The 26,168-nt window shown below is 36.4% G+C and overlaps 2 protein-coding genes and 1 pseudogene across 5 annotated transcripts; 1 reads left to right on the plus strand and 2 right to left on the minus strand.

The window, feature by feature from the left end:
- Positions 1 to 239: 239 nt before the first annotated feature.
- On the plus strand, positions 240 to 6,580 carry LOC306885133 (RNA-binding protein 48-like). 3 transcript variants are annotated; one of them, XM_079441483.1, is made up of 8 exons: positions 240 to 401; positions 562 to 752; positions 1,581 to 1,726; positions 1,809 to 2,368; positions 4,599 to 4,683; positions 4,772 to 5,253; positions 5,371 to 5,421; positions 5,633 to 5,851. In XM_079441483.1, the coding sequence occupies exons 1-5, from the start codon at positions 255 to 257 to the stop codon at positions 4,668 to 4,670; spliced, it is 1,116 nt and encodes a 371-aa protein (XP_079297609.1). In that variant the 5' UTR covers positions 240 to 254; the 3' UTR covers positions 4,671 to 4,683; positions 4,772 to 5,253; positions 5,371 to 5,421; positions 5,633 to 5,851. The 3 variants fall into 3 exon arrangements, with proteins under 3 accessions (XP_079297609.1, XP_079297608.1, XP_079297607.1); XM_079441482.1 differs by having other exon boundaries at positions 4,599 to 5,253; positions 5,633 to 5,854; XM_079441481.1 differs by having other exon boundaries at positions 4,599 to 5,421; positions 5,633 to 6,580.
- On the minus strand, positions 4,712 to 6,759 carry LOC306885783 (calaxin-like; annotated as a pseudogene). The gene is made up of 5 exons: positions 6,714 to 6,759; positions 5,646 to 5,801; positions 5,352 to 5,456; positions 5,122 to 5,273; positions 4,712 to 5,042 (listed from the first exon to the last, which is right to left on the minus strand). The product of its transcript is annotated as a calaxin-like (transcript).
- Positions 6,476 to 23,571, minus strand: LOC306885784 (progranulin-like; the record flags this gene model as incomplete). Its single annotated transcript, XM_079442575.1, has 11 exons — positions 6,476 to 6,795; positions 6,927 to 7,056; positions 7,342 to 7,479; positions 7,576 to 7,737; positions 7,891 to 7,924; positions 18,766 to 18,775; positions 18,933 to 19,062; positions 21,491 to 21,628; positions 21,719 to 21,892; positions 21,981 to 22,087; positions 23,559 to 23,571. 11 exons carry the CDS (start codon positions 23,569 to 23,571, stop codon positions 6,782 to 6,784), a joined length of 1,050 nt encoding a protein of 349 aa, XP_079298701.1. The 3' UTR covers positions 6,476 to 6,781.
- Positions 23,572 to 26,168: the final 2,597 nt, after the last annotated feature.

A 26,168-nucleotide genomic window follows, 5' to 3' on the forward strand; every position in this document is an offset into this window, starting at 1 on the left:
CTTAAGCCTTCTCTATAAAATTGGGGGAATATGTATTAATTTAACCCTTGGGTATTGTTAATTTGGGAATCGCTCCTTGTATTTATCATTCATTTCGACCGCAAACAATTGTGTGACTTGAGAAAGAGAACAATGACCGACCAATACCAGAGGGTTAAAAATGAGCCTGAATTAATGTAAAATCAGTACGATAACATAAAATGATCGTTTAAAAATGGATACTTTTATTTTGTAAACCTGATGAATAGTTTACCATGGTCGCTGACTTCATACAAATGGACGGTTCGGTCGCTAATCCTTCTGTGTGGGACACACAAAAAGTGTATAAACACCACGAGCAACAAAATGTTGCCCAAACACGCCGAAAATACAGAGAGGGAAGGCGCCTCAAAGCTGTTAAGGTGGGTTTTTTATAAATTGTTGTAATTTACGTGAGCAGTGAGCACTGTAGTTTAGCTTGTATCAGTGTGCACCTAATGCACACAGATGTTGTAGTCACCTCGCTAGGTTTTGAGCCACAGCCATTGTAAATCATATTTTTGACTGTATCACTGATTTCAGGTATATACCATCAACTTGGAGTCTCGGTTCCTGTTAGTTCAAGGAGTGCCCGCTATTGGATTGATGACCGAGCTGGTGCAGCTCTTTGCTCTCTATGGAGTGATCGAGGAGTACAGGGCGCTTGATGAATACCCAGCAGAGCAGTTCACTGAAGTCTACTTATTTCAGTTCCAGAAACTGACAAGTGCAAGGTAAAGACAGACTAAAACATGTTGACCATGTGTCCGTGACACACTGGATTTTTTTTATGTTTGTGTTTTATGCTCATCAAGGCAAGGCTGCATTTATTTCATCCAAAAAAAAAATTGAAAAAAAAAAAAAAAAGTATAATGTCACTGTAAAATTGTGACATACTTTAAAATAAAAATATCAGCAGCCATTACTACAGTCTTCAGTGTCACATGATCCTTCAGAAATAATTTCAATATGCTGATTTGCAGTTAAGTTTTTTATTATGTTGTAAACACTTGTTTTGCTTAACATTTTTGTGGAAACTTTCACATTTTCAGAGTTTTTACATGAATAGAAAGTAGAAATAGAATTTTGTAATATTGTAAATTTGTCCTTTCTAACCAAAAGTATCTTTAAACGTATTTTTACATTTACGCATTTAGCAGACAGTTTTATTCAAAACGACCTCTAAAAGCAATACATAAACAATTTGTCAAGTATCCAACAATGTTCATAATATACAATGACAGGCTTATTTGGCAACGAGCTAGAAAAGGAGAAATGCGGGGGTTTTTTGTGTAATTTAGTCTTTTAACCTTTTCTCAAGGTCATGACACTGCAAGCTGAATATTATAAAGAGAATTTAATGCTGATATCTAAATATGATTAACTTAAAACTAAAAATTCTTTAAAACTGTGATTTATTCAACTATTTAATGTCTATAATAAAACATAAAAGTTATTGTCAGATTTTTATGAAGCTATTTTTTTTTTTGTACGGATATGTTCATGATGGACTCCAAAGGCTCATTTCTCATGAAATGACATGCGTATGTTACATTTTTCAGGGTAGCTAAACGGCACATTGATGAAAAGAGCTTCTTTGGTGGTCAGTTGCACGTCTGCTATGCCCCCGAGTATGAAACTGAGGAAGAGACGAGGCAAAAGTTACAGGACAGGAGAAGATATGTTAACAGAGCAAGCCAAAATACAGGTATTGTAAATGATGTGAACTGTATCCCAGTAGGTAACATCTGTAGAAAATCTATATAACTTATGTTTTTTGTTTTTTTTAGCAAAACAACACGATCTGCAATTCGAAGAAAGCACAGAGTCATCAAGCACGGACACACACACAGCTGCAGCACCTGAGATCCAGAAAGGCTCTGAAAAGCCCAGAATGGAGAATGTGAATTCTGACGACATGGGATTTCCTGTTGTTCCTTTGCCCCCAGTGGAGGATGTTTCTTATAGGCTTCATGGTTTTACACAGCCACTTCAGTTGCAGTGGACCACTCGTACAACATTACCTACAGAGGATAAGATGGGCTCTCTACATAATGTCATCCCTCCTGTCACAGAAACTTCAAACCAGTGTACATCCTCTGCATCTTATAAAAAAGAGAGAGATCTGAGTGAAAGGCACAAGAACCTGTCACCATCTGTTAGATTTATGCCAAGGACTACACATTTAGAAAGAAGAAAAAGAAAGTTGGAGGGACAAGTGTCCTTTTTGAATGAAGCAGCTGAAACTGAGACTCTGATTGGTCCTAAATTACCAGAGCTGCCCAAGGTAGACATGGAAGATCATTCATTAAATGTAACCGCTAATTTGATCCGTCAAACAATGAGCAAGGTTAGTTTGTCTTTCGTTTTTGCTGTAAAATGATCATTTACATAAGTACATTGTATTTTTATAGTTAATGAAAACTGAAACTAAAATTAAAAATATAAAAGTTTGTTACTTGAAATAAAATAAATATTAACTGAAATAATATATAAGAACTTATTTCAGCCTGATTCCAAGGCAACATTTCTCATTTTAATTTAGTTTAATTTATTGTACTAAAATAACTGAAATAAAAATAATAAAAACACACACACATATATATATATATATATATATGTATATATGTATATGTGTTTTGGACGATATCAGCATAAATCCTTATTTTTTGCTGCAAATACATTAAAGTAACTTGACATTATCATTGAAGACCAGCAATAAAACAATAATAATGCCAATATATACATGTCAAAGTCAGACATGCCCCTTTGCCTGCTGTGATGCCTGGTTACTGGTTTAAACTTGGCCCAGGTTTTTAAAAGATTTTGGGGTCAGCACACCTTAATACAGTAGCTTCAACGATTGATTGCCAATTCAAAGTCAATGTTTGAACAAACTGATAGCTCGGATGCCCAGATTATGCCAATGGTGGATATTTTGATGAATCGAAAATTTTTCTATGTATAAACTATAATAAATATGTTTTCGTAGTTTGTGTTGTCCCTTATCAGTGCAAAATTATCACAAATTAAAAAGGATTCATGCCAATATTGTCCAAAACCACACTTTTCTAGGGCGTTTCCAAACTTTTGGAGGGCATATATATATATATATATATGTGTGTATGTATATATATATATATATATATATATATACACTCACCGGCCACTTTATTAGGTACACCTGTTCAATTGCTTGGTAACGCAAATTGTTAATCAGCCAATCACATGGCAGCAACTCAATGCATTTAGGCATCAAGTTGTGGTGAAGATGACTTGCTGAAGTTCAAATCGAGCAGCAGAATGGGGAAGAAAGGGGATTTAAGTGACTTTGAACGTGGAATGGTTGTTGGTGCCAGACGGTCTGAGTATTTCAAAAACTGCTGATCTACTGGGATTTTCACACACAACCATCTCTAGGGTTTACAGAGAATGGTCCGAAAGAGAAAATATCCAGTGAGCGGCAGTTGTGTGGACGAAAATACCTTGTTGATGTCAGCGGTCAGAGGAGAATGGACAGACTGGTTAGAGATGATAGAAAGGCAACAGTAACTCAAATAACCACTCGTTACAACCAAGGTATGCAGAATACCATCTCTGAACGCACAACACGTCGAACCGTGAAGCAGATGGGCTACAGCAGCTGAAGACTACACTGGGTGCCGCTCCTGTCAGCTAAGAACAGGAAACGGAGGCTACAATTCGCACAGGCTCACCAAAATTGGACAATAGAAGATTGGAAAAATGTTGCCTGGTCTGATGAGTCTCGATTTCTGCTGCAACATTCAGATGGTAGGGTCAGAATTTGGCATAAAGAACCTGAAAGCATGGATCCACCCTGCCTTGTCTCAACGGTTCAGGCTGGTGGTGTAATGGTGTGGGGGATATTTTCTAGGCATATTTTGGGCCCCTTATTACCAATTGAGCATCGTTTAAAAGCCACAGCCTTCCCGAGTACTGTTGCTGACCATGTCCATCCCTTTATGACTACAGTGTACCCATCTTCTGATGGCTGCTTCCAGCAGGATAATGCACCATGTCACAAAGCTCAAATCATCTCAGACTGGTTTCTTGAACATGACAATGAGTTCACTTTACTCAAATGGCCTCCACAGTCACCAGATCTCAATCCAATAGAGCACCTTTGGGATGTGGTGGAACGGGAGATTCGCATCATGGATGTGCAGCCAACAAATCTGCAACAACTGCGTGATGCTATCATGTCAATATGGACCAAAATCTCTGAGGAATGTTTCCAACACCTTGTTGAATCTATGCCACGAAGAATTAAGGCAGTTCTGAAGGCAAAAGGGGGTCGAACCCGGTACTAGCAAGGTGTACCTAATAAAGTGGCGTGTGTGTGTGTGTGTGTGTATAATGTATATATGTGTAAAACGAACTGACAATGAAAATTACAAATTACTAGAATTTTAACAAATTAAAATAGAAATATAAAAACTGATTTAAAATATTAATAAAAACTATAATCTCAATGATACAAAAAAAAAATGTTACGTACATTATGTAATTTTTCATGATGATATATTGTATGTTACAATTTTTTTTTTTTTTTTTCTTAGGTTGCATCTGTTCCAGAGGTCAAACCTGTCCAAGTGAAGACCCCTACAGCAAAGCCACGCAGAAGAATTTAATAAGACAATCATGGTCTCACATTGAGCAGTATTTTAGATATTTATTTCAGTTTCAGCCACAAATATTGTTTAACTGTGTTTTCTCTCTTCTTTTTCCATAGAAGAATTAAGTGGTTCTTTTCAATGTCCATGTGGTTCCTGGAATGCATATTGCTCGAATACCAGTATGCTCTGCCAAACAAATAAAAGAACCATTTAAGAGCCTGTTCTTTAAAATGATAATAAATTTTACATGCAGATGCACAAATAGTTGCTTGTGGTTTCTACCTTTGCATCTGGGAGGCAGTTGCCAAACGCTTGTAGTAAAAGGTTTTCATCTTTGACTGTCTTCTCAAAATCAGAATAAGAAACTTTCCCATCATGGTCATAATCCTGAAAAAAAAAAAGATTGATGTATTTGGTAAACAATGGTCAAATGTTACATGTAACCTTATGATATATATAGTAGTACCATTTTCTTCAAGGCAATCTCCACAATGTCCTTAATCCCCTCATCAGGATCCTCTTCAGTGGGTTGTCTGATGAGGCTGTCTTTCAGCATTTGTAACATCTCCTCCCGTGAGATGTATCCATCCCCATGCAGGTTGTATACGTCAAAACAGACTAATATAAATATAAATGAAACACTGTGTATATAACATTTCATGGTCACCACTTTAAAGTGAAATATAAAAAACTTACATTTAATTTTCTCATCCAGTGTGCCTCGCAAAAAGACAGACAGACCTTCCACCCATTCTTTGACGCTTATGTAGGTATCACTGTCCTTGTCAAAGGCACGAAATACTGTTAATTAAAATCATAATAAAAATAGTTTATATTAGTATTGTTTGATAATTAAGAAATGTTGCAAATATTCGTTGTCATTTATTAATTTCCTCATAACTTCAAACTTAAGATATATTTAAGTATGTCTATATATTTGTGTACAGTAACTACTAGCTTTATAATCGTCCTCCTAGGTCAAATCGGAGACGCTGTCCATCATCATATCGTCGGTCAGGCCGAATGTGTTGTGCAGTATGTTTCTAAACCTGACCCGGTCCAGTCCATGAGCCGCTCTTCTCTCCGCCTGCTCTCCCAGCAGACCGTTGAACAGCCGGATCAGACACTCCGTCTCTGTTTTATCAACTACAGCATGTGTACAGCATATTGTCAAATGATTAAACGGGCACTAAACCAGGCATTTTCTTCTCACGCTTTTATAATGCAGGACATGGTAATGAACCGAGATCTGATAGCAAACGTCTTACAAGAATAATATTATAAAGACTATTAACTTATTGGGGAAGCTGTCTCCCTCAGTATCTAGGCGACAGTGTTTATTGCTGTGCATGGGTTTGTAATTGCTTGTTTTGATTCATGTTTTGACAAATCTTTTGAATCATATTCAGATTTGTTCAATGATACCTCTTCTTTTTGTTCTTTTTTGTTGCAGATTGTTATGCCAATAAGTTGAAACCACCATTGAATTAGTTATTAAATCATCAGAAATGTTTAAGCATTATCCTCAAACTTTGAGGTTAATGATTCATGGGGCAACTTTTTGGGCAATGTTGCTGTCAACGGGTAACCAGGTGAGACACGGGGCCCACGACTGATCTAAAACGCCCAGTGTTACCCATTCTCAGTGGCAAAGTGCCCAAGTAAAATGACTTAAAAAGTCACCCGTGTATCATCAGCCTGAGGACTTTGCCTCCTCAAACAATACAACAATAGTAAGTAACACAGTAGTATCTATTACAAATGTATCTGGAGAGACTTCAGTAAACATTCGTTTAATTAAAATTAGAGTTGGTCATAGTGAAGTGAAAGAGAACAAGTTGTTTATTTTAAAAGATTCATTTATGAACACTGATTCATTCATAAAAATACGATGGATGGATGATTAAAAATAGTAAGACTTTCTCAAAAATGACTTTCTCATTTTTAAACCGTGTAGTTATTGAACGACTATGCAATTTATTGTAATTAAACTATAATTCTTCCCATTACATTATTAATTCAGACTGAATGTGGGATTATATATTTCCAGTAACTGACATTTGAAAGCCTCTTGTACTTTGGCAGTTTTTGATGAGAGGTTCATTCAGGTCATGGGGGAGGTTTATTTATAACACCAAACCTATAAAAGACAGAAATACATTGCATGAGTTTTGTTATATTTGTATGTTATCTTAAATCTATTATCCATCTACATTTACGTAAACTTCGTGATTAGGCATGATTACTACAGGGACATAAAGTTAGTTTTACCGCTGCAGCATCCCCACTGGCCAGCTGATGTCTTGCAGCAGAACTGCTCAGTTGGGCAGTAGACATTTCCATCACAATGAACCTTCTCAGTCTGGCTCTTCTGGTTGAAAGCCTGGTCAAAGGACACGGACTGCAAAGGAGATAAAGAAATAAATGTTTGTACTAAAGAATATAGTATAATATAATACAACAGATTTCGGTGAGATTTGCCACTCGTAGTGGGAGGCATTTGTGCTTCTCATTGTGAGAGAATAGTGCTTCTCATCGATCTCACTCTAGTTTAATGGCATATATCAAGGTAATCTCAAGTCACACCAAATTTCTAACTGGCAGGTCTTTCTTCAAATCAGCCGCTGATTAATCTGCACAGTGCCACATCAAGTCGAAAATACCTATAGACAGAGTATTGACACACCTGAGTTTTTTGGATAGCTTTTAAGGCCAGTCTGGGAGAAGATGGCAGTCTCAGCCACCCGCCCTGACAATGGGATGATGTCGAATCACACAAATAACCATGAGGGCAGCAATGAAGTCCATCTCTGCAGCACTGGCCCTGCAGGAGAGGGGAGAATGAACAAAAGTTTAATCTTAATGTATAACTAGCATAGTTATACATTAAGTATATACCTTTTTACTGTGATTCACTTACCATTGGGTATGGACAGCAGCCCCAGGACCCATAAAAAGTCAGACAACACGTTGTTCCATCAGGACAATAAGTAGAGGCATCACAGTGAACCACAGAAACAGAAGTACTATCAGACTCTGCAGCTACAAGAGCTACCATTAGTAACATCAACACTGGAACCATCTGAAAACACATATACATATAATATAAATACGACTTTTTTAATTATTGAAAAAATATTTAGGAAATTTTTACATATGCTATAACATTTGATATTACCGATAATGTGACAAAGTCAATAATAAATTCATAGACAGTGAGAATCAGATCATTTACCTTGCTGGTGTGGATTGTTTTGCTGCTGGCTGTGCTGTCCAGTGATGTTCATACTGTACCTCTTATATTTATACACATGGCTCCTCCCACTGTAAAAACAGGAAATCTGTTCAGTCAATTTTGAATCATGAGATTTAGACACCACATCACAAGTTTCTGAACATGTGAAAGTCTTGTATGAACGTGATGTATTAGAACATGAAAGAATGGGAATGAGAGGCAATCCTTAGTCAGAAAATTACTTCCTCACATCCAAACATTAATATTTAAAAATGTATTTGTAATTCGGCCTACTTATAATCAATGAATCAATTAACCTTTACATATGAATGTTTCATCGATGATTATTTCATATTTGGGTCTTAAGCTACCCAGAATGTACTTTTAACACAGATGGATCTCCAAACTGCACCAATAGAAAACTGTCCTGATATTTTAATAACAATTACAAAATTATAAAGTAAAGCATATTACCTTGGCTATTTGTTAGAACTTGTAAAAGTTTTGTTTTGAGCAGCTGCTTCCTGCCATCACTGTCATTTTCACACTTCATTTTGTAAATTCAGCATCTGGCTGATTTCTGAACAACTTTATATGTTACTCCCAAAACTATTGTTTTCATCATCTTCAGAATCCCTATTCTGTTTGCTGACATCTTCGTCATCAGATCCACCATTAGCCAATGCCAATATTTGATTAGGCCTATTTGCGGGAGAAGAAATTACCTTACAAAAATGGACACATTTGTACACCATGTAATATAGGTACATAATTATATAGGCTAATTAGTTTACAAAGAAATACGTAAAAATTATTTTATCTTTTATATGTACCAAAAATATTTAAGTTGCCAGACTTGATTAATTATATTGCTGTCCATTTAATATTTAATATTACAATTTTAGAAAAGGAAAGGACATAAGGTGTGGCCAAGTATGGTGACCCATACTCGGAATTTGTGCTCTGCATTTTAACCCATCCAAGTGAACACACACAGCAGTGAGAAGTGAACAAACACACACACACACACACCCGGAGCAGTGGGCAGCCATTTATGCTGCAACGCCCAGAGAGCAGTTGGGGGTCCGGTGCCTTGCTCAAGGGTCTCACCTCTGTCATGGTATTGAGGGTGGACAGAGCACTGGACATTCACTCCCCCCACCTACAATCCCTGCCGGACCTGAGACTTGAACCCACAACCTTTGGGTTACAAGTCCGACTTTCTATCCATTAGGCCACAACTGCCCCCTTTTATTATTTTTATTCGTCTCTTCAGAATAACAAAGGCTTATTATAATATTTCTACAAAAAATGTTTAATGTTGTGGTAATAACACATTCCCATGAGCACACACCTGCAGTTCTAGAATTATTCAATGTATCTACTTTTTCTAACATGCTGTTTTCAGTAATATTATTTGTTATGTGTAGAATTTTTGCAACAGTATTACTATATTATAATTATTACAAATATATGTGTTGAGGAAGCAGACTCAGACAGATGGTTAGAATACAACAGGTGAGTTTTATTGCAATCGGTTGAGTCAGCGGGTAGCTGATTGAGGTAAGCAACAAGTTGAATGAACAGGCCCAGTAGTAAGGTGAGGGTGATAATGGAAATACTCTTGCTTTCACAGGAACTCGTGGATACGGGGAACGGAGCACAATCCACACCTAACAATCCTGGACAATGGAGACACACTCGTGGAGATCCTGGGAAACACAGACGATGGAATAGAGCTGGGAGGAACACACTGGAGATGAAACAGAAGGTAAGTAGATTATCAACACACGTACACAGAGCTGTAGTAACATCAGTCCACTTTGAATGAAACGAGATCGGACAATGAGCTTGTGTGAGGTGTATGCTTAAGTATGCTGGCTGATGAGGGAGCTGATGACATACAGGTGTGAACAATAAAGACTCAGGTGATGGAGTATATCGTGATTAGGAGGTGCAGGAGCCTGGCTGATCTGTGACAATATGATAAAAACCCCCCTTTCAGGTGAAAATAACATGTAAGCATGCCACACACCAATCCACATCTCCTTGTTGACATATTTGGGAGATATACAAATATGTTCCATTCTGTACACATTTGGAACCTAATTGTACTTGCTGCCTGAAATATAGCCATCAATCTGGCACCACATCTGAACCTCTGTTTTAGTTTGCTTCTGAAGAATGCAGGAATGAAGTTCCACACAGTGTTGGCCTTAACCTTCTTTATGACTTTTTCAAAGAGTGAAAGAATGTGATTCACAACTACACTTGTTAACTACATCTATAGGGGTGGGGGAGCAATAGTTTGGTTGGCAACAATGTATTGATACGTGAACACCAAGTATCGATATTTTATTATATAAATATACAGAATTAAGAATTCCTACAAACATTTATTCACTAGCATGTAGGTTGAATGAGTAACTTAATCCACACAGATGAAAAATTCTTTCTATCAGACTGTAGCATTATTTAAGGATACAGGGTGACGAGTTTGGACACAGCCCACATGTAGTCACCTTTACGAAGTTAAGCAATGGGCGTGCGGCAGTTACCCTATAGCAGATTCTTTGGCTTTTCTTCAAGATTGTGTGATACACTTAGTGGTGAATCCCATAGTTAACATTTATGTTGTCAGTACTGAGAGGTGACACTTAATCCAAAGACAACCCAAGTTTTTCAAACGAGAACAGTATGTTAATTCTGCCGATTCATTCAGATTCTCCATGAAATCCAGTTTGTTCATCACCCCATTTTCTGTTTCCTTTACTGAAGGCATCACTTTGAAGAGAAAATGGGAGCTGTTTTTATTATAATTGATATTTTAATTGATAGTTTGAAATTAAGGTTCCCATTTACTGATTATGTGTTTCGAACATAAACATATATTTCAAAACCACACCGATGCTTACACTTTCACTTCACTTTTTTTAATGCAGATTGTGCATTTTTAACTTCTATATGACATATGATTGTGGTGTATTAAACCTTTTATGTTCATGGTTATTGTCTTGAGGTTGTCAGTCTATTGTATATCCTAAAGTTATACAGGACCCAAATTCAGAGTGCAATTCTGTAAGCATCCAGTGTAAGCATTATTTCAGATTTTTCTGCTGTTTTTAATTAGAGATTGAATCAAGCCTCACCATTGCGTAGAGCAATCAGGTTAACTCTGTAACCTTAATCTTTCAAGACTTTTTAATATATATATATATATATATATATATATACACACACATACACACTGCCCTCCAAAAGTTTGGAATTGCCCTAGAAAAGTGGGGTTTTTGACAATATTGGCATGAATCCTTTTTAATTTGTGATAATTTTGCACTGATAATTACAACACAAAGTACGAAAACATATTTTATTACGAAAACATATTTTATTACGAAAACATATTTTATTACATAAACAGTTTATACATAGAAAAAACGTAAATTTACGATTCATCAAAATATCCACCATTAGCAGCTATTACAGCTCTGCATAATCTGGGCATCCGAGCTGTCAGTTTATTCAAACATTGACTTGATACTGTATATTACTCCAAGCCTCCTGAAGGATTGCCCAAAGATGATTCGCACTGGTTGGACACTTCTTATGGACATCACGGTCCAGTTCCTCCCATAGTAGCTCAGTTGGGTTGAGGTCGGGTGATTGTTTGTGTGTGTGTGCGTGTATATATATATTTGTAATAATTATAATGTAGTAATACTGTTGCAAAAATTCTACACATAACAAATAATATTACTGAAAACAGCATGTTAGAAAAAGTAGATAAATTGAATAATTCTAGAACTGCAGGTGTGTGCTCATGGGAATGTGTTATTACCACAACATTAAATATTTTTTTGTAGAAATATTATAATAGGCCTTTATGTTATCATGAAAGAGACAAATAAAAATAATAAAAGGGTGCAGTTGTGGCCTAATGGATAGAGAGGCGGACTTGTAACCCAAAGGTCGTGGGTTCAAGTCTCAGGTCCGGCAGGGATTGTAGGTGGGGGGAGTGAATGTCCAGTGCTCTGTCCACCCTCAATACCATGACTGAGGTGAGACCCTTGAGCAAGGCACCGGACCCCCAACTGCTCTCTGGGCGTTGCAGCATAAATGGCTGCCCACTGCTCCGGGTGTGTGTTCACGGTGTGTGTGTGTGTTTGTTCACTTCTCACTGCTGTGTGTGTTCACTTGGATGGGTTAAAATGCAGAGCACAAATTCCAAGTATGGGTCACCATAGCTGGCCACACCTTATGTCCTTTCCTTTTCTAAAATTGTATATATATATATATATATATATGTATATATATATTTATTTTTTTCTTAAGTACACTAAATTCTCACTCTTTTATTCTCATTAATGGCACCTCCTAGGTATAGCTATAATTTTAGATAAGACATTTGGACAGAAATCTGTGACTTGCCTACATGTTTGTCTTGTTTTGTGTCACAAATAATGTTTCTCAAATAATAATTACATTCAAACGTTTGTGGTCAGTAAGATTTTTTTTAGCATTTTTTCAGTTATCTTTATCGCAAGGCTGCATTTATTTGATTTAAAAAAATACCGTAAAAACTATTACTGTAATAAATTATTGCAATGTAAAATGAATTATTTATATTTTAATATATTTTAAAATGTAATTTATTTCTAAAGTTGCAATGCTAAATTTTCAGCATCATTACTCCAGTCTTCAGTATCACATGATCCTTCAGAAATCATTCTAATATACTAATTTAGTGCTTAAGAAACATTTCTAATTATTATCAGTTGAAAAGAGCTTTTCAGAAAAAACTTTTCTGAATAGAAAGTTACAAAGAACAGTGTTTATTTGTAATAGACATGTCAATTTTTAAAATGTCAAAGAATAAAAGTATTAACTTCTTTTAAAAAAAAATCGTATTGACCCCAAACCTTTGAACAGTGGTGTATAAAATTAAATGTCTCCTGACAAAGGACAAACTTTATATATTACATATATTCAAATATTCAGTGATTGATAATATTATCTCTGAATACATGACTCAAGAATGCTTATGTTTGGGAATTAAATATAAAATTTTATGAGTCATGTTATGACTCATAAATTGATCAAATTATGAAGCCCCATTATCTCTGTCCATTCCTTCAATAATTTTTTTTCCGATCAACATTTATACATAGCCTATACATTTACCCTTTTTTCCAATAACTAGGAACAGAAAGAGATTTTGCCATTCTAAGCTCTGAGGTTCCCACTGATGATTATGCTAAATTTAAGGCTTACTCTCAAAATCTACAAGATTTCAACAACTGCCCGTCCTTACACATCAATTTTCACAATTAGTTTCGGATCGGCTTGTTAGTTCAAGTTATTTCCCATATTATTGAACTCTTTTGTTTGTTAGGTTTGTTTTCTTTTCTTCTGTTGTAGCATTTTAAATTATTTTGAAAGAAGTTAGGCCAAAACTGGTGACTATTGGCCCCTGCTGATTGCGCTTCTCGTCTGGTGTGCGACCACCTTATACATTAATACATTTTAAAGTTGCATCTGTTAAAGGGATGGTTCACCCAAAAATTTGCTGTTACTCACCCTCAGGCCATCCAAGATGCGGTGCAGGGAAATATGGGCAACTGATAGCCATTAAACCCTGCACAAAAAAACAGGTAATCAATATAAATGTTACGCGTCCTGGGAATGCATGGAACATGAAGGCAGATTAAAGTGAATTATCAGGGGAAATAAAGCACACAGAAACATCAGTGGCTTTCCTCAGGCTTGACTTGTCAGCGTCTCTTTATTAACATTTCTCTGCAATATTAACCAGTTCTCTTTCAGTGTTTTCACAGTTAAATAATTAGTTCTTTTTCACATGTATTCATTGTTTTGCACTTCTTGTTTTCTCTTATAGTAGATCTGTTTCACAGATTGTTTTATGTAACCAAAAATAAAATTTTATACAAATGTATTGTCTTATTTCACAACAATCAAGTTTAATCAAGTTTTAACACATAATGTTACCCAAACGCCTTTATCTAAACCTCTCACTTTCGCACATCCTCCATGTTTTTGTTTTTTTAATTTACATTTTAATTCATGTTTGTAGGCCTACTTCTAATTGAATCCACGTCCAACACGCAATGCGTTATGGGCATTATTAGCCATTAGTGTGTGCATAGAAAACTTTGAATTCTAACCGCAAGTGGTAAACCATTCAACCAGTCTGCATAGAATTCTTTGATGTTCTTCTGTCCACTCTTTGGGTGTCCATAAAAGTGGCTGAACATTCTTACCTCCCTCTCCCTTTATTTTTGTTTGGTTTTGACCCCTACAGTGGCTTGTTTGACATGTTAGGGTTAGGTCATGGATCAGCGGAGTAAGGTGAGACAAATCCTGGATGTTGGATTGATAGTAACTCAGGAATCGGAGCATCCTCCAGACTTCACAGACTGTGGTAGGTATCTTTGTTTACCAGACTTGTACTGCATCTAGATGTTTGGGGTCTATCCTGACTCCATCTGCACTGTCGTCACGTTACACACTCCCTTCCCGAACATCTCACTCTCAGCTTATTGCGATGTCATTATGAGGCTTGTAGTACTTTCTGCAGTCCTTCCACATGTCCCTTAAAGGTCTTTGCGAAGCATAAGATATCGTCAAGATAAGGGATAAAACATTCATCTTGCAAGGAGCCAACATCTCTTCTTTGAAATGCAACTGATGCATTGGTTCCCTGAAGGGGATTTATGTAGTGGCTTGGGGACTGAGGAGTATGTTCTGTGAATAGGCATGTTGTATGTTAAGTTGATGACCTTTTGCAAACTTGGGATACAACCCATGCCTTTGTCATTACATGCAAATGCCATGGATTCTTCTTGCAAAATTCTCTTGACTGTGCTCACTGGATGATCACTATCAGTTACAAGGTGGCCACTGCATTTGTATTCAGTTCATCATCATATCAGACTGGTCATCTCCTGTCACCATAGTAGTGTACACTGGGTTCGGTCCAAAATTCCTTGCTTGGAGCTCTCCCCTCTGACAGCACGCCAAATACGCATAACCTTTACTCTGTTTATTACATGTAAGTGTGAATTAATGAAAGTGTTACTGTAGGAAACTTTTCATCTCTGGCACAGCCAATTCTTTGGCTTTTCTTCAAGATTGTGTGATACACTTAGTGGTGAATCCCATAGTTAACATTTATGTTGTCAGTACTGAGAGGTGACACTTAATCCAAAGACAACCCAAGTTTTTCAAACGAGAACAGTATGTTAATTCTGCCGATTCATTCAGATTCTCCATGAAATCCAGTTTGTTCATCACCCCATTTTCTGTTTCCTTTACTGAAGGCATCACTTTGAAGAGAAAATGGGAGCTGTTTTTATTATAATTGATATTTTAATTGATAGTTTGAAATTGAGGTTCCCATTTACTGATTATGTGTTTCGAACATAAACATATATTTCAAAACCACACCGATGCTTACACTTTCACTTCACTTTTTTTAATGCAGATTGTGCATTTTTAATTTCTATATGACATATGATTGTGGTGTATTAAACCTTTTATGTTCATGGTTATTGTCTTGAGGTTGTCAGTCTATTGTATATCCTAAAGTTATACAGGACCCAAATTCAGAGTGCAATTCTGTAAGCATCCAGTGTAAACGTTATTTCAGATTTTTCTGCTGTTTTTAATTAGAGATTGAATCAAGCCTCACCATTGCGTAGAGCAATCAGGTTAACTCTGTAACCTTAATCCTTCAAGACTTGGATTAAAATGGTTAAAATGCAGAGCACAAATTCCGAGTATGGGTCACCATAGTTGGCCACACCTTATGTCCTTTCCTTTTCTAAAATTGTATATATATATTTATTTTTTTCTTAAGTACACTAAATTCTCACTCTTTTATTCTCATTAATGGCACCTCCTAGGTATAGCTATAATTTTAGATAAGACATTTGGACAGAAATCTGTGACTTGCCTACATGTTTGTCTTGTTTTGTGTCACAAATAATGTTTCTCAAATAATAATTACATTCAAACGTTTGTGGTCAGTAAGATTTTTTTTTAGCATTTTTTCAGTTATCTTTATCGCAAGGCTGCATTTATTTGATAAAAAAAATACCGTAAAAACTATTACTGTAATAAATTATTGCAATGTAAAATGAATTATTTATATTTTAATATATTTTAAAATGTAATTTATTTCTAAAGTTGCAATGCTAAATTTTCAGCATCATTACTCCAGTCTTCAGTATCACATGATCCTTCAGAAATCATTCTAATATACTAATTTAGTGCTTAAGAAACATTTCTAATTATTATCAGTTGAAAAGAGTTTTTCAGAAAAAACTTTTCTGAATAGAAAGAACAGAGTTTATTTGTAATAGACATATGTACATTTTTAAAATGTCAAAGAATAAAAGTATTAACTTCTTTTAAAAAAAATCGTATTGACCCCAAACCTTTGAACAGTCGTGTATATAATTAAATGTCTCCTGACAAAGGACAAACTTTATATATTATATATATATTCAAATATTCAGTGATTGATAATATTATCTCTGAATACATGACTCAAGAATGCTTATGTTTGGGAATTAAATATAAAATTTTATGAGTCATGTTATGACTCATAAATTGATCAAATTATGAAGCCCCATTATCTCTGTCCATTCCTTCAATAATCTTTTTCCGATCAACATTTATACATAGCCTATACATTTACCCTTTTTTCCAATAACTAGGAACAGAAAGAGATTTTGCCATTCTAAGCTCTGAGGTTCCCACTGATGATTATGCTAAATTTAAGGCTTACTCTCAAAATCTACAAGATTTCAACAACTGCCCGTCCTTACACATCAATTTTCACAATTAGTTTCGGATCGGCTTGTCAGTTCAAGTTATTTCCCAAATTATTGAACTCTTTTGTTTGTTTTATTTTTTTCTGTTGTAGCATTTTTAATTATTTTGAAAGAAGTTAGGCCAAAACTGGTGACTATTGGCCCCTGCTGATTGCGCTTCTCGTCTGGTGTGCGACCACCTTATACATTAATACATTTTAAAGTTGCATCTGAATGAACTGGTGTGACATCATTTTGAAGTCAAATGGAGCTTGTTTCAGAAGTTCAAAAAAACTTTCCAAAGCGAACTTTGCCGGAAAGGTCCAGACCAAAAGTGTGGTGTGATGTCTGGAATCACTTTATAACGAAAATGCAGTTAAGCACAAGATGCACAGTACCAATCTATCATGTAAATATTATAATAAGAACACTGTATAGAAATAGAATGTATGTTGTAAATTATTTGTGCTTTGGTTTGTGTTTTAAAGTTTTGTAATGTGAAGAGTCTAGAACAGAGTTACGCATTCTGGCATTCTATTTGCAATGGTCAAGTTCACTTGTGCATTCACTTCCTTTTGAACAGATGTAAGTTGTAATTTTACATTTATATTGTATCATTATATCTGATTAATTTTATACAGGATAGGGGAGTGAATGAACAGCACACTCTTCCACCTTCAATACCCACGACTGAGGTGCCCTTGAGCAAGGCACCAAAGCCTCAATTGCTCCCCGGGTGCTGCAGCAAAAATGGCTGCCCACTGCTCCGGGTGTGTGCTCACGATGTGTGCGTTCACTGCTCACTGTTGTGTGTGCTGCTTTGCCTCGGTTGCTCCGCCAATAACAAGCAAATCATCTGCACTTAAAATTAGTACATGCATTCACTTTTTGTAAATACATAGCTGAATCATCAGGGGAAATAAAGGATGGGGAAACAGCATGGCTTATCATCTGGGGTAAAGAGATTATGGTTTAATGTATGGTTTTGTATCCCTTTAGCTCTTCCGGTTTCCGGCTTTGAGTAACAAACACAGACTACTGCCACCTGCTGGTACGGAAAGGAATTTCTTCTTTACGCAGGCGCAGAACAACGTGCTACTTGGCCGTCGGGTGTCGAGTGTCTTCTTGGTGTGTCAGGGCAACTTTAGACCCAGACACTGCCGAAGTCGGCAGATGTCGGCCGACCTTGCAGTCTGCTTTCGTCTCCACTAGTTCGTCGGTGTTGACTTGGTGTGTACCGGGCTTAAGGTTTTAAATATGGATAATTTTCTTACAAAAAAGCATCAATTTGCTTCAGGAGGCCTTAATTGACCCCCCGGAGCCATGTGGAGCACTTTGTCAGATAAATATACTGTAAGTTGTTATATTGGATGGATGGATGTGGTTTATGCACCATGTACCCTAGAAATTTTACATTTTAACTTTTTTCATGCTGATAAAACAAAGCACCACATACTGGAGCGCAGCAGAGCAGAATCAATAATGTTATAATGGGGGACCATTTCACCATATCTAACTATGGAGGGGGGTGGGTCTCCCGTGATGTCTATTGCTATTGCCCTTCAAGGAAATTGTGGGGATTTTGATTCATCCCAGTGACTTATATATTGAATCATCTTCAGATCTGTTGAAAGCTGATTCAGTGTTCCTTTTTGTAGATATGTCAGCTGATGGCGACCAGTGAGAGTGTTGTGTGTTAACGAGTCATTAAATCACCAAAAATGTACCACAAACATCAAATGTTTGATCACATGAGCTCATTCTGCTCTAGTGTTGTCGATATATTTTTGTTTAATTTGTTCCCTTAAAAGAATCATTCATAAGATTCATTCAAGAACAAAATATCACATAATCGATCATAAAAATGACAAACAAATAAAAACACTCTCAAAAACAATTTATTTATTAAATGACAATGACATTTGACTGTATTTTAATGTATTTTTTTTGGTATTTTATTTTGCATTATTTTAGTTTTTATTATTGCTTTTCCTCAACAGTACATCCAGTACATGCCAGGACATGTGGGATGTTTCCTTACAACACCATCTCTGTAAAAGAAAGAAATATAACATGAGCAAACACAAAACTTCACATTGCATGAGTTTTTATTATATTTATGGGTTATATTAAAACCTATGTTCATCAGCATTTATTTGAGTGTCATTATTAGGCATGATTACTACAGGAACATAAAGTTAGTTTTACCGCTGCAGCATCCCCACTGGCCAGCTGATGTCTTGCAGCAGAACTGCTCAGTTTGGCAGTAGACATTTCCATCACAATGAACCTTCCCAGTCTGGCTTTGCCAATTGAGAACCTGGCCAAAGGGCACAGACTGCAAAAAAAAAAAAAAAAAAAAAGATATTTCATTGCAGGGATTACGTTAGTAAACATGTAACCAGAAGTTCACCTGCTTAGAAAATAACCATTTAAAAAAAAAAAAAAAAATACAGCTCAAATAAATGTTTGAATGATATAATATAATATATAATATAATATAATATAATATGATATAATATCTGCTTTAAACCACCCAGAAGTCATTGCCCTATTGATTCATTCTATAAATGAATGCTGAAATTGAAGTGACTGTTTATTGAGAACTTTTGCACATATTAGGTGCGATCATCCAGAGTAGCTGCTTGCAGTCAGGGGCAGAGCTGAAAACGGATGTCAAGCCGGACACTTTCTGCTCCCGTTAGTGACACTCACGCGGTGTTTGCATACTCTATCACAGATGAAGTGAATAAAATGCAATATATTTGTCAAATACACAGACGTTTCAGAAACGTTTTCACGAGCAACAGAAACACTTTTTATATACTGCTTAATACAGCGCCATCTGCTCAAGAATAAAGTTCAACGTAAACTATATAAATACAAATAAAGTGGGGGTATGCGTTCATCAGTGTTTTATGATAAACATGACTTAATATAACATTGCGACTACAGTAAAAAAAAGCTTTTACTGTTCTAAAAACAGATTTGTGAGTTGCATTGGATTTGAAGATGTTAGAAACACACGTCTTTGTTGTCATGTGGTGAATGTGGCCAATCCTGAAGCAGGTGTGTCGTCATCAGTGCTCCTGCAGTCGCTCGGGAGTATGGAAAGCCAAAGTGGTCTTGGAAAACGCGCGCTTTGGGATTATGGAGAACGCGCGTCCTCGACGTGTGATTTCCTATAAAACGCGCGTTCTTGACGCGCGCTTTGGAGTCACCAAAAACGTGCGTTTATCATAACAGGAAATGGGCGTCAAAACGCGTGTTGTTGGTGACTCCAAAGCGCGCGTCAAGAACGCGCGTTTTATAGGAAATCACACATTTTGATACACAAAACCGCGCGATTCCGACGCGCGTTCTCCATAATCCCAAAGCGCGCGCTGAGAACGCGCGTTTTCATGGCAAATTGTACGCTTTTGACGTGTCAGTGTGCAATCAGACGTCCGAGCAGGCGTTTATGACCACTTTGGCTTTCCATACTATGGAAACTGCGCCGGCTGACAGTGCGTTCACACCAGACGCGATTTGCGCGAATAAATCGCGCTATTCGCGCGTAGTTGGACGCTTGAACATTTTGAGTTTACTCGCTTCATTCGCTTCACAACAGACGCGAATTCGCGTCATGGGAGGGGCTTCTGCCAGGCGGCGTTGCGAAATGGCTGACATGGATTTTGTTGAGAGGGTAGTTACACTTTATGTGCTATGGAAGCACTGGACGCGTGTATTTCAGCCGAGAATGTAGTTTTTTAAAACTCAAATCTGCGGCTTATTTACAAAAACAGCGCCTATTTGAAAATGTGCTTCGCCGATTTCGGAGACGTGAGCTCCAGGCGATCACCGGGCGCTCAGTGCTCATGTATCCCGAAGAGAGGAGCATAACCTCGGCTAGTCCTTCTGACATTTGCAGCTGACTCTGATGTTTCTGTAGTGGATAAACATAAGATATAATTCATTTTGGGTAAATCTAACAGGTAATCTTTGGTCTTGTACAGTTCCGGGTATCCGCATACAGGACGATGATTTTGTCCTCTATTGTTGTTTCAGATTTCTGCCTCCGCTCGTAATAACGTCACTACTAGAGCAAGCTCCTGATTGGTTAAGCAGCGCAAATATCTGCCAAAGTTCAGATTTTTCAAATTGCGCGAATCACGCGAAACGCTCAATTCGCGCCGCGTCATTCGCATGAATCGCGCTATTCGCGCCGCCTCATTTGCGCGAATCGCGCCGCAGGATATCTATCTTTGCATCGACTTAACATGTAAATCACTCGCGCTTAACGCTTCTTTCGTGTCTGGTGTGAACGCACCATGAGGGAACCGGCTGCTCTCCAAACGCTCTAGCAGTACTTTGATGCCACACGTGACAGTGAGGTAGCGTCGGCGACTGGGCGCAGGTTCAAGTCGGACAAATTTTCTAACCGGCATGCACTGCTTCAAGTCAGATGCAGATCGGTCTGCGAAGTGCAGCATGAAGTCGAGCGCACCTTTTATGTGTCACCCTTATTTACCTCACCTGATTTGGATTATCAGCTCATTAGATGAGAGCTCCGTAAACTGCACTGAATGTGTCAGATAAGATAGACAAAAAATGTGCAGAGCTGAAAACCACTGCTTTCACGAAAGGTCGCAACATGATTAGTTGCATTACTAGTTTTTGAGTTACTGGTTGCATAGTTTACATACAGGTTGCATATAGTTTGCAATACAGGTTGCATATAGTTTGCATTGCTTTGGCGTCATATACAGTACACAGTGTTGACTCACCTGAGGTTTCTGGATAGCTTTGGTGGCCGGCTTTGGAGAAGATGGCAGTTTCAACCACCCCCTCAAACAATGGGTCGATGTAGCATCGCAGTGATAACCATGACGACAGCAATGAAGTCCATCTCTGCAGCACTGACCCTGAAAGAGTGGGAAGAATGAGCAAAGGTTAAACATGAAACTTAACTCAATAGAGTATAACAGTTACACATTTTACTTTGACTCACTGACCATTGAGAATGGGCAGCAGTACCACACACCACAAGGACTCAGACAGCACGTTGTTTTATCAGGACATATAGAAGAAGCATTGCAGCGACGCACAGAAACAGACTCTGAGAGATCAGTCATTGGGTCATCTGCAGCTACAAGAGCTGCCATGAGTAACACCAACACTGGAATCATCTGAAAACATGAAATGAAAAAAATGATTATATTATATTATAGCTTTTTTATTGCTATCTTTTTTGTTTTTGAGAATAAGAACATTTACCTTGCTGGCTGGGATTGTGTCTCCTCTGGTGTGGATTGTTTTGCTGCTGGCTGTGCTGTCCTGTGATGTTCTTACTGTACCTCTTATATTTATACACATGGCTCCTCCTAATGTGAAAAACAGGAAATCTTAACCAGGACATTTAGATATCGCTTTATGAGTTTCTGAATATATTTAAGTCTTTGCATGATCATGATGTAATAGGAAATTAAAGAATATATGAGAGTAGGGCAGAACCTTACAGAGGTAGTGAGAGGACCACTTCCTCGCATCTAAGGCATATATTTAAAATTTTAAATAATTAATTAGTTACAAAATATATTATTACACTTAAACAACTGTTTGATATATTTTAAAATGTACTTTATTCCTGTGTTTATTCTAATCATTTTACCGATCAACTGTTGTGTCCTTGGTGAATAAAATTATATATATATATAGTGCTGCTTGAAAGTTTGTGAACCCCTTGAAGAATCTGTGAAAATGTAATTTTAACAAAATAAGAGAGATCATACAAAATGCATGTTACTTTTTATTTAGTACTGTCCTGAGTAAGATATTTTACATGAAAGATGTTTACATAGTCCACAAGACAAAAAAAATTGCTGAAATTATTAAAATAACCCCATTCAAAAGTTTGGGAACCCTTGGTTCTTAATGCTGTGTGTGTTTACGACTGTTTTTTTGTTTTGTGGTGGTTGTTCATGAGTCCCTTGTTTGTTCTGAACAATTAAACTGAGCACTGTTCTTCAGAAAATTCCTTTAGGAATCTTCAGTTTTCCAGCATCTTTTGCATATTTCAACCCTTTCCAGCAGTGACTGTATGATTTTGAGATCCACCTTTTCACGCTGAGGACGATTGAGGGACTCAAACACAACAATTAAAAAAGGTTCAAACTGATGCTCCAGAAGGAAACACTATGAATTAAGAGCCAGGGGGTGAAAACTTTTTGAATTTGAAGATCAAGGTAAATTGTACATAATTTGTGTAAAAAAAATGCATATTTTGCATTACATTGGCGTCAAATAGTACTATTTGATACTGCGATGTGCATGTTTATGTCATAAGATTTCTGGTCTGATTAAAATGTCCTAGCAAGTAAAGTTTGATCAAAGCTTTATTTTGTATTTATGGCAAGGGAGATAATTCAAATTTTCATTTTTAAGGACATTTTTAAACTGAGGTTCCTGTTCACTGATTATGTAACATTTGGAACATATACATATATTTCAAAACCACACCAATTGCCTACACTTTCACTTCATTTTTGAAATGTAGATTGTGGTTTGTTTTTTTGTTTTTTTTTACTTCTATATAGGGACATATGATTGTGGCATATTAAACCTTTTGTTTCCATGGTTAGTGTCTTGAGGTTGTCAGTCTGTCACACAGCCTTGTGTTCAGGACCTGCAGATGACAATTCTGTTAGCATCAAGTGCAAACGTAATTTCAGATTTTTCTGCCATGTGTTTAATCTTTGTCTATAATTAATCCAAAGAGGAGGAAGTCAGAGCTTGAATGAAGTCTCAATCATAGCCTCCACCATAGCATACAGCAAACAGGTTAACTCGGTTTACCTTTAACATTCATGGTTATTTGTTCCTGTAAACTAATATAATTTATTTTATTTTTGATGGACCATATGATCTCACTCTTTTCTTCTCTTTAAAAACCCCTCATAATATTAAGTTCTTTTCAGTTAAAATTTTAGCCAAGACATTTGCACAGAAGTCTGTGACATACATGTTTTGTGTGTAATGGAATGATTAATGATTATAAAGTATCTTTTACCTACCAATGCTGCGTTTATTTTATCATACAGTAAAAAAACAGTAATATTATGAAATATTATTATAATTTAACAGTTTTCTATTTTAATATATTTTAAAATGTAAGTCTTCAGAAATCATTCCAATATGCTAATTTTCTGAAACATACATGAAAAATGTCTTATTATTATCAATGTTGAAATCAGTTATGCTGCTTAGTATTTTTGTAGAAACTGTGATCATTTTTTTCAGGTTTCTTTGATAAATAGAAAGTTCAAAAGAACAGCATTTATTTCTGACTCAATTCAATAAATTGATCAGTTCAACTTTTATACTTCTTTCATTTTTTTAGAAGTTCCCATGATCATGCAAAATTTAAAACCTCCTCTCAAAATGTATAAGATTTCAACACGTAGCCTGTCCGTACACTTCACTTTTTAAAACACACTTTAAATTTAGTGTGTGGTATTTAGTCAGTTAGCACCAGATGGTTCCCAAATTACTTAGCTGCTCTGTTTGTTAGGTTTGTTTGCTATTTCTTTCTAGCATACTTAAAATATATTTGCATTATTATTTATATGAAAACATTTTAAAATATAATTTATTCCTGTGATGGCAAAGCTGAATTTTCAACATTGATAATGATAAGTAATGTTTCCATATTTATCATATTGTTATTAAACAACCAAGTGAGAATTATCTAATCAATCAATCAATCAATCTATCTATCTATCTATCTATCTATCTATCTATCTATCTATCTATCTATCTATCTATCTATCTATCTATCTATCTATCTATCTATCTATCTATCTATCTAATAGTATGATCTGTAATAGGACAAGGAAGGTTGAATAGATAAACTTATGAGAACAATCTTAAATTATAAATTATTCAAACCAATAACTTCTCAGTCCAGCCCAACCTAAACATTTCCTTCTAACACTGATGGTGTCTAACTTACAGCGGATATCCTCTATTTGCTTGTGTTAATTGCTCATATAGATGTGAACAGAATCATGCTTTAGTCCAGTTCAGTTCATTTTGTTTATAAAGCACAATAAAACAACAATGGTTGACCATTGTGCTGAACAATATCGTTTAAAAGAAATCAAAGTACATAACATGATATGACAAGACAAACAAATAAACATTTAAATAAGCCCTGCTTTAGACAATGAACACACACGTAATGGTTTTTATACTGTACAAACTGTATTTTCCATCACCCTACACCGACCTTACACATAAACCTACCCCATGTACCTACACGTAAACACTTAACAACTAATATTTAAGCTAAATACGTTTAGATATTTAGAATGGGAAAAAAAATGATATACTACAATATTTCAAGGGACCGTGCTGTTGAATACAGTAACTTCATGCCGCATTGTTTTAATAAAAGTGGATCAATTATGAAGACAGTCATGACAACACACAGCTGCCGTTGTGCGTGTTTCCCCAGGATCAAAGCTTTTGGTCAGATGAATACCTAAAACATGTGTCTGTCTGCTAGTGCAGACCATCTAAAATGGTCAAAAATATGCACCTTTCAATGAATTTACGTCAGGATCCTGGACTGTTTGTTGTGTTTTTGCTCCTCCTGTGTTCACTGTGACCCAGTTTCTCCCCAGTCTGGTTGTATTCATTTTCTCCAGGTGTGTCTCGTTGTCTTCCCCAATTACCCTGTGTTTATAAGCCCCAGTCCTTTCAGTTAGTGTTTGTCGGTTCTTAAACGTCATTCCTTGTGTTCCTGTGTCTCCTACGTGTGTGAACTATTAAAGATCGTGTTTTGTATTACTCCTCGCTCCTTCGTTCCTTGCTTCCTGGTCAAGCGTGACAATTAACTACATGACAATTGTGATTTATTTTTAGAAGTCATGTTTAGAGACATGTGCAGTGGCGGTTCTACATTAAATTGCTCCCCGGGCGAGACTCCCTCCTGGCGCCCCCCCCCCCCCCCCCCCCCAAAAAAAATAACATGACAAAACTTCACATTTTGTACACACCACACGTTTTATTGTAGTAATACTATGTCATTCCGTAACAGACCAATTTTTGCAAAAAAAATAAATAAATAAACTGCTCATAACTTAAATATACTCTGTACAAACCAATATTATTTAAGAAAAAATATTTTAAATTATTAAGAATAATATACAAATAAAATATAGAATAAATCACACTAAAGAAAAAATAATTATTTCACTGCAGAACAGAAAACACAAACTGAAACTAAAATCTGACATTTCTGGCCTTTCTAGATGCAAAGTCATCAATAATGGCATCATATGAGATATGCTCCCCTACTGAATGATTAATGCTTATGACAGCAAGGCCAGTGAGCCGTTCCTGAGACATGGTTGACCTCAGGTATGTCTTGATTAACTTCAGTTTGGAAAAGCTCCTCTCTGC

The sequence above is a fragment of the Barbus barbus genome (assembly GCF_936440315.1).
Source record: "Barbus barbus genome assembly, chromosome: 19".
NCBI lineage: Eukaryota > Metazoa > Chordata > Actinopteri > Cypriniformes > Cyprinidae > Barbus > Barbus barbus.

Excerpts from the sequence above, each read along its gene's own strand:
- LOC306885133 (XM_079441481.1), top strand. The coding sequence starts at position 255 with ATGGTCGCTGACTTCATACAAATGGACGGTTCGGTCGCTAATCCTTCT. Across the intron at positions 753-1,580 it reads CAGAAACTGACAAGTGCAAG|GGTAGCTAAACGGCACATTG; the intron begins GTAAAGACAGAC and ends TACATTTTTCAG. Across the intron at positions 2,369-4,598 it reads TCCGTCAAACAATGAGCAAG|GTTGCATCTGTTCCAGAGGT; the intron begins GTTAGTTTGTCT and ends TTTTTTTCTTAG.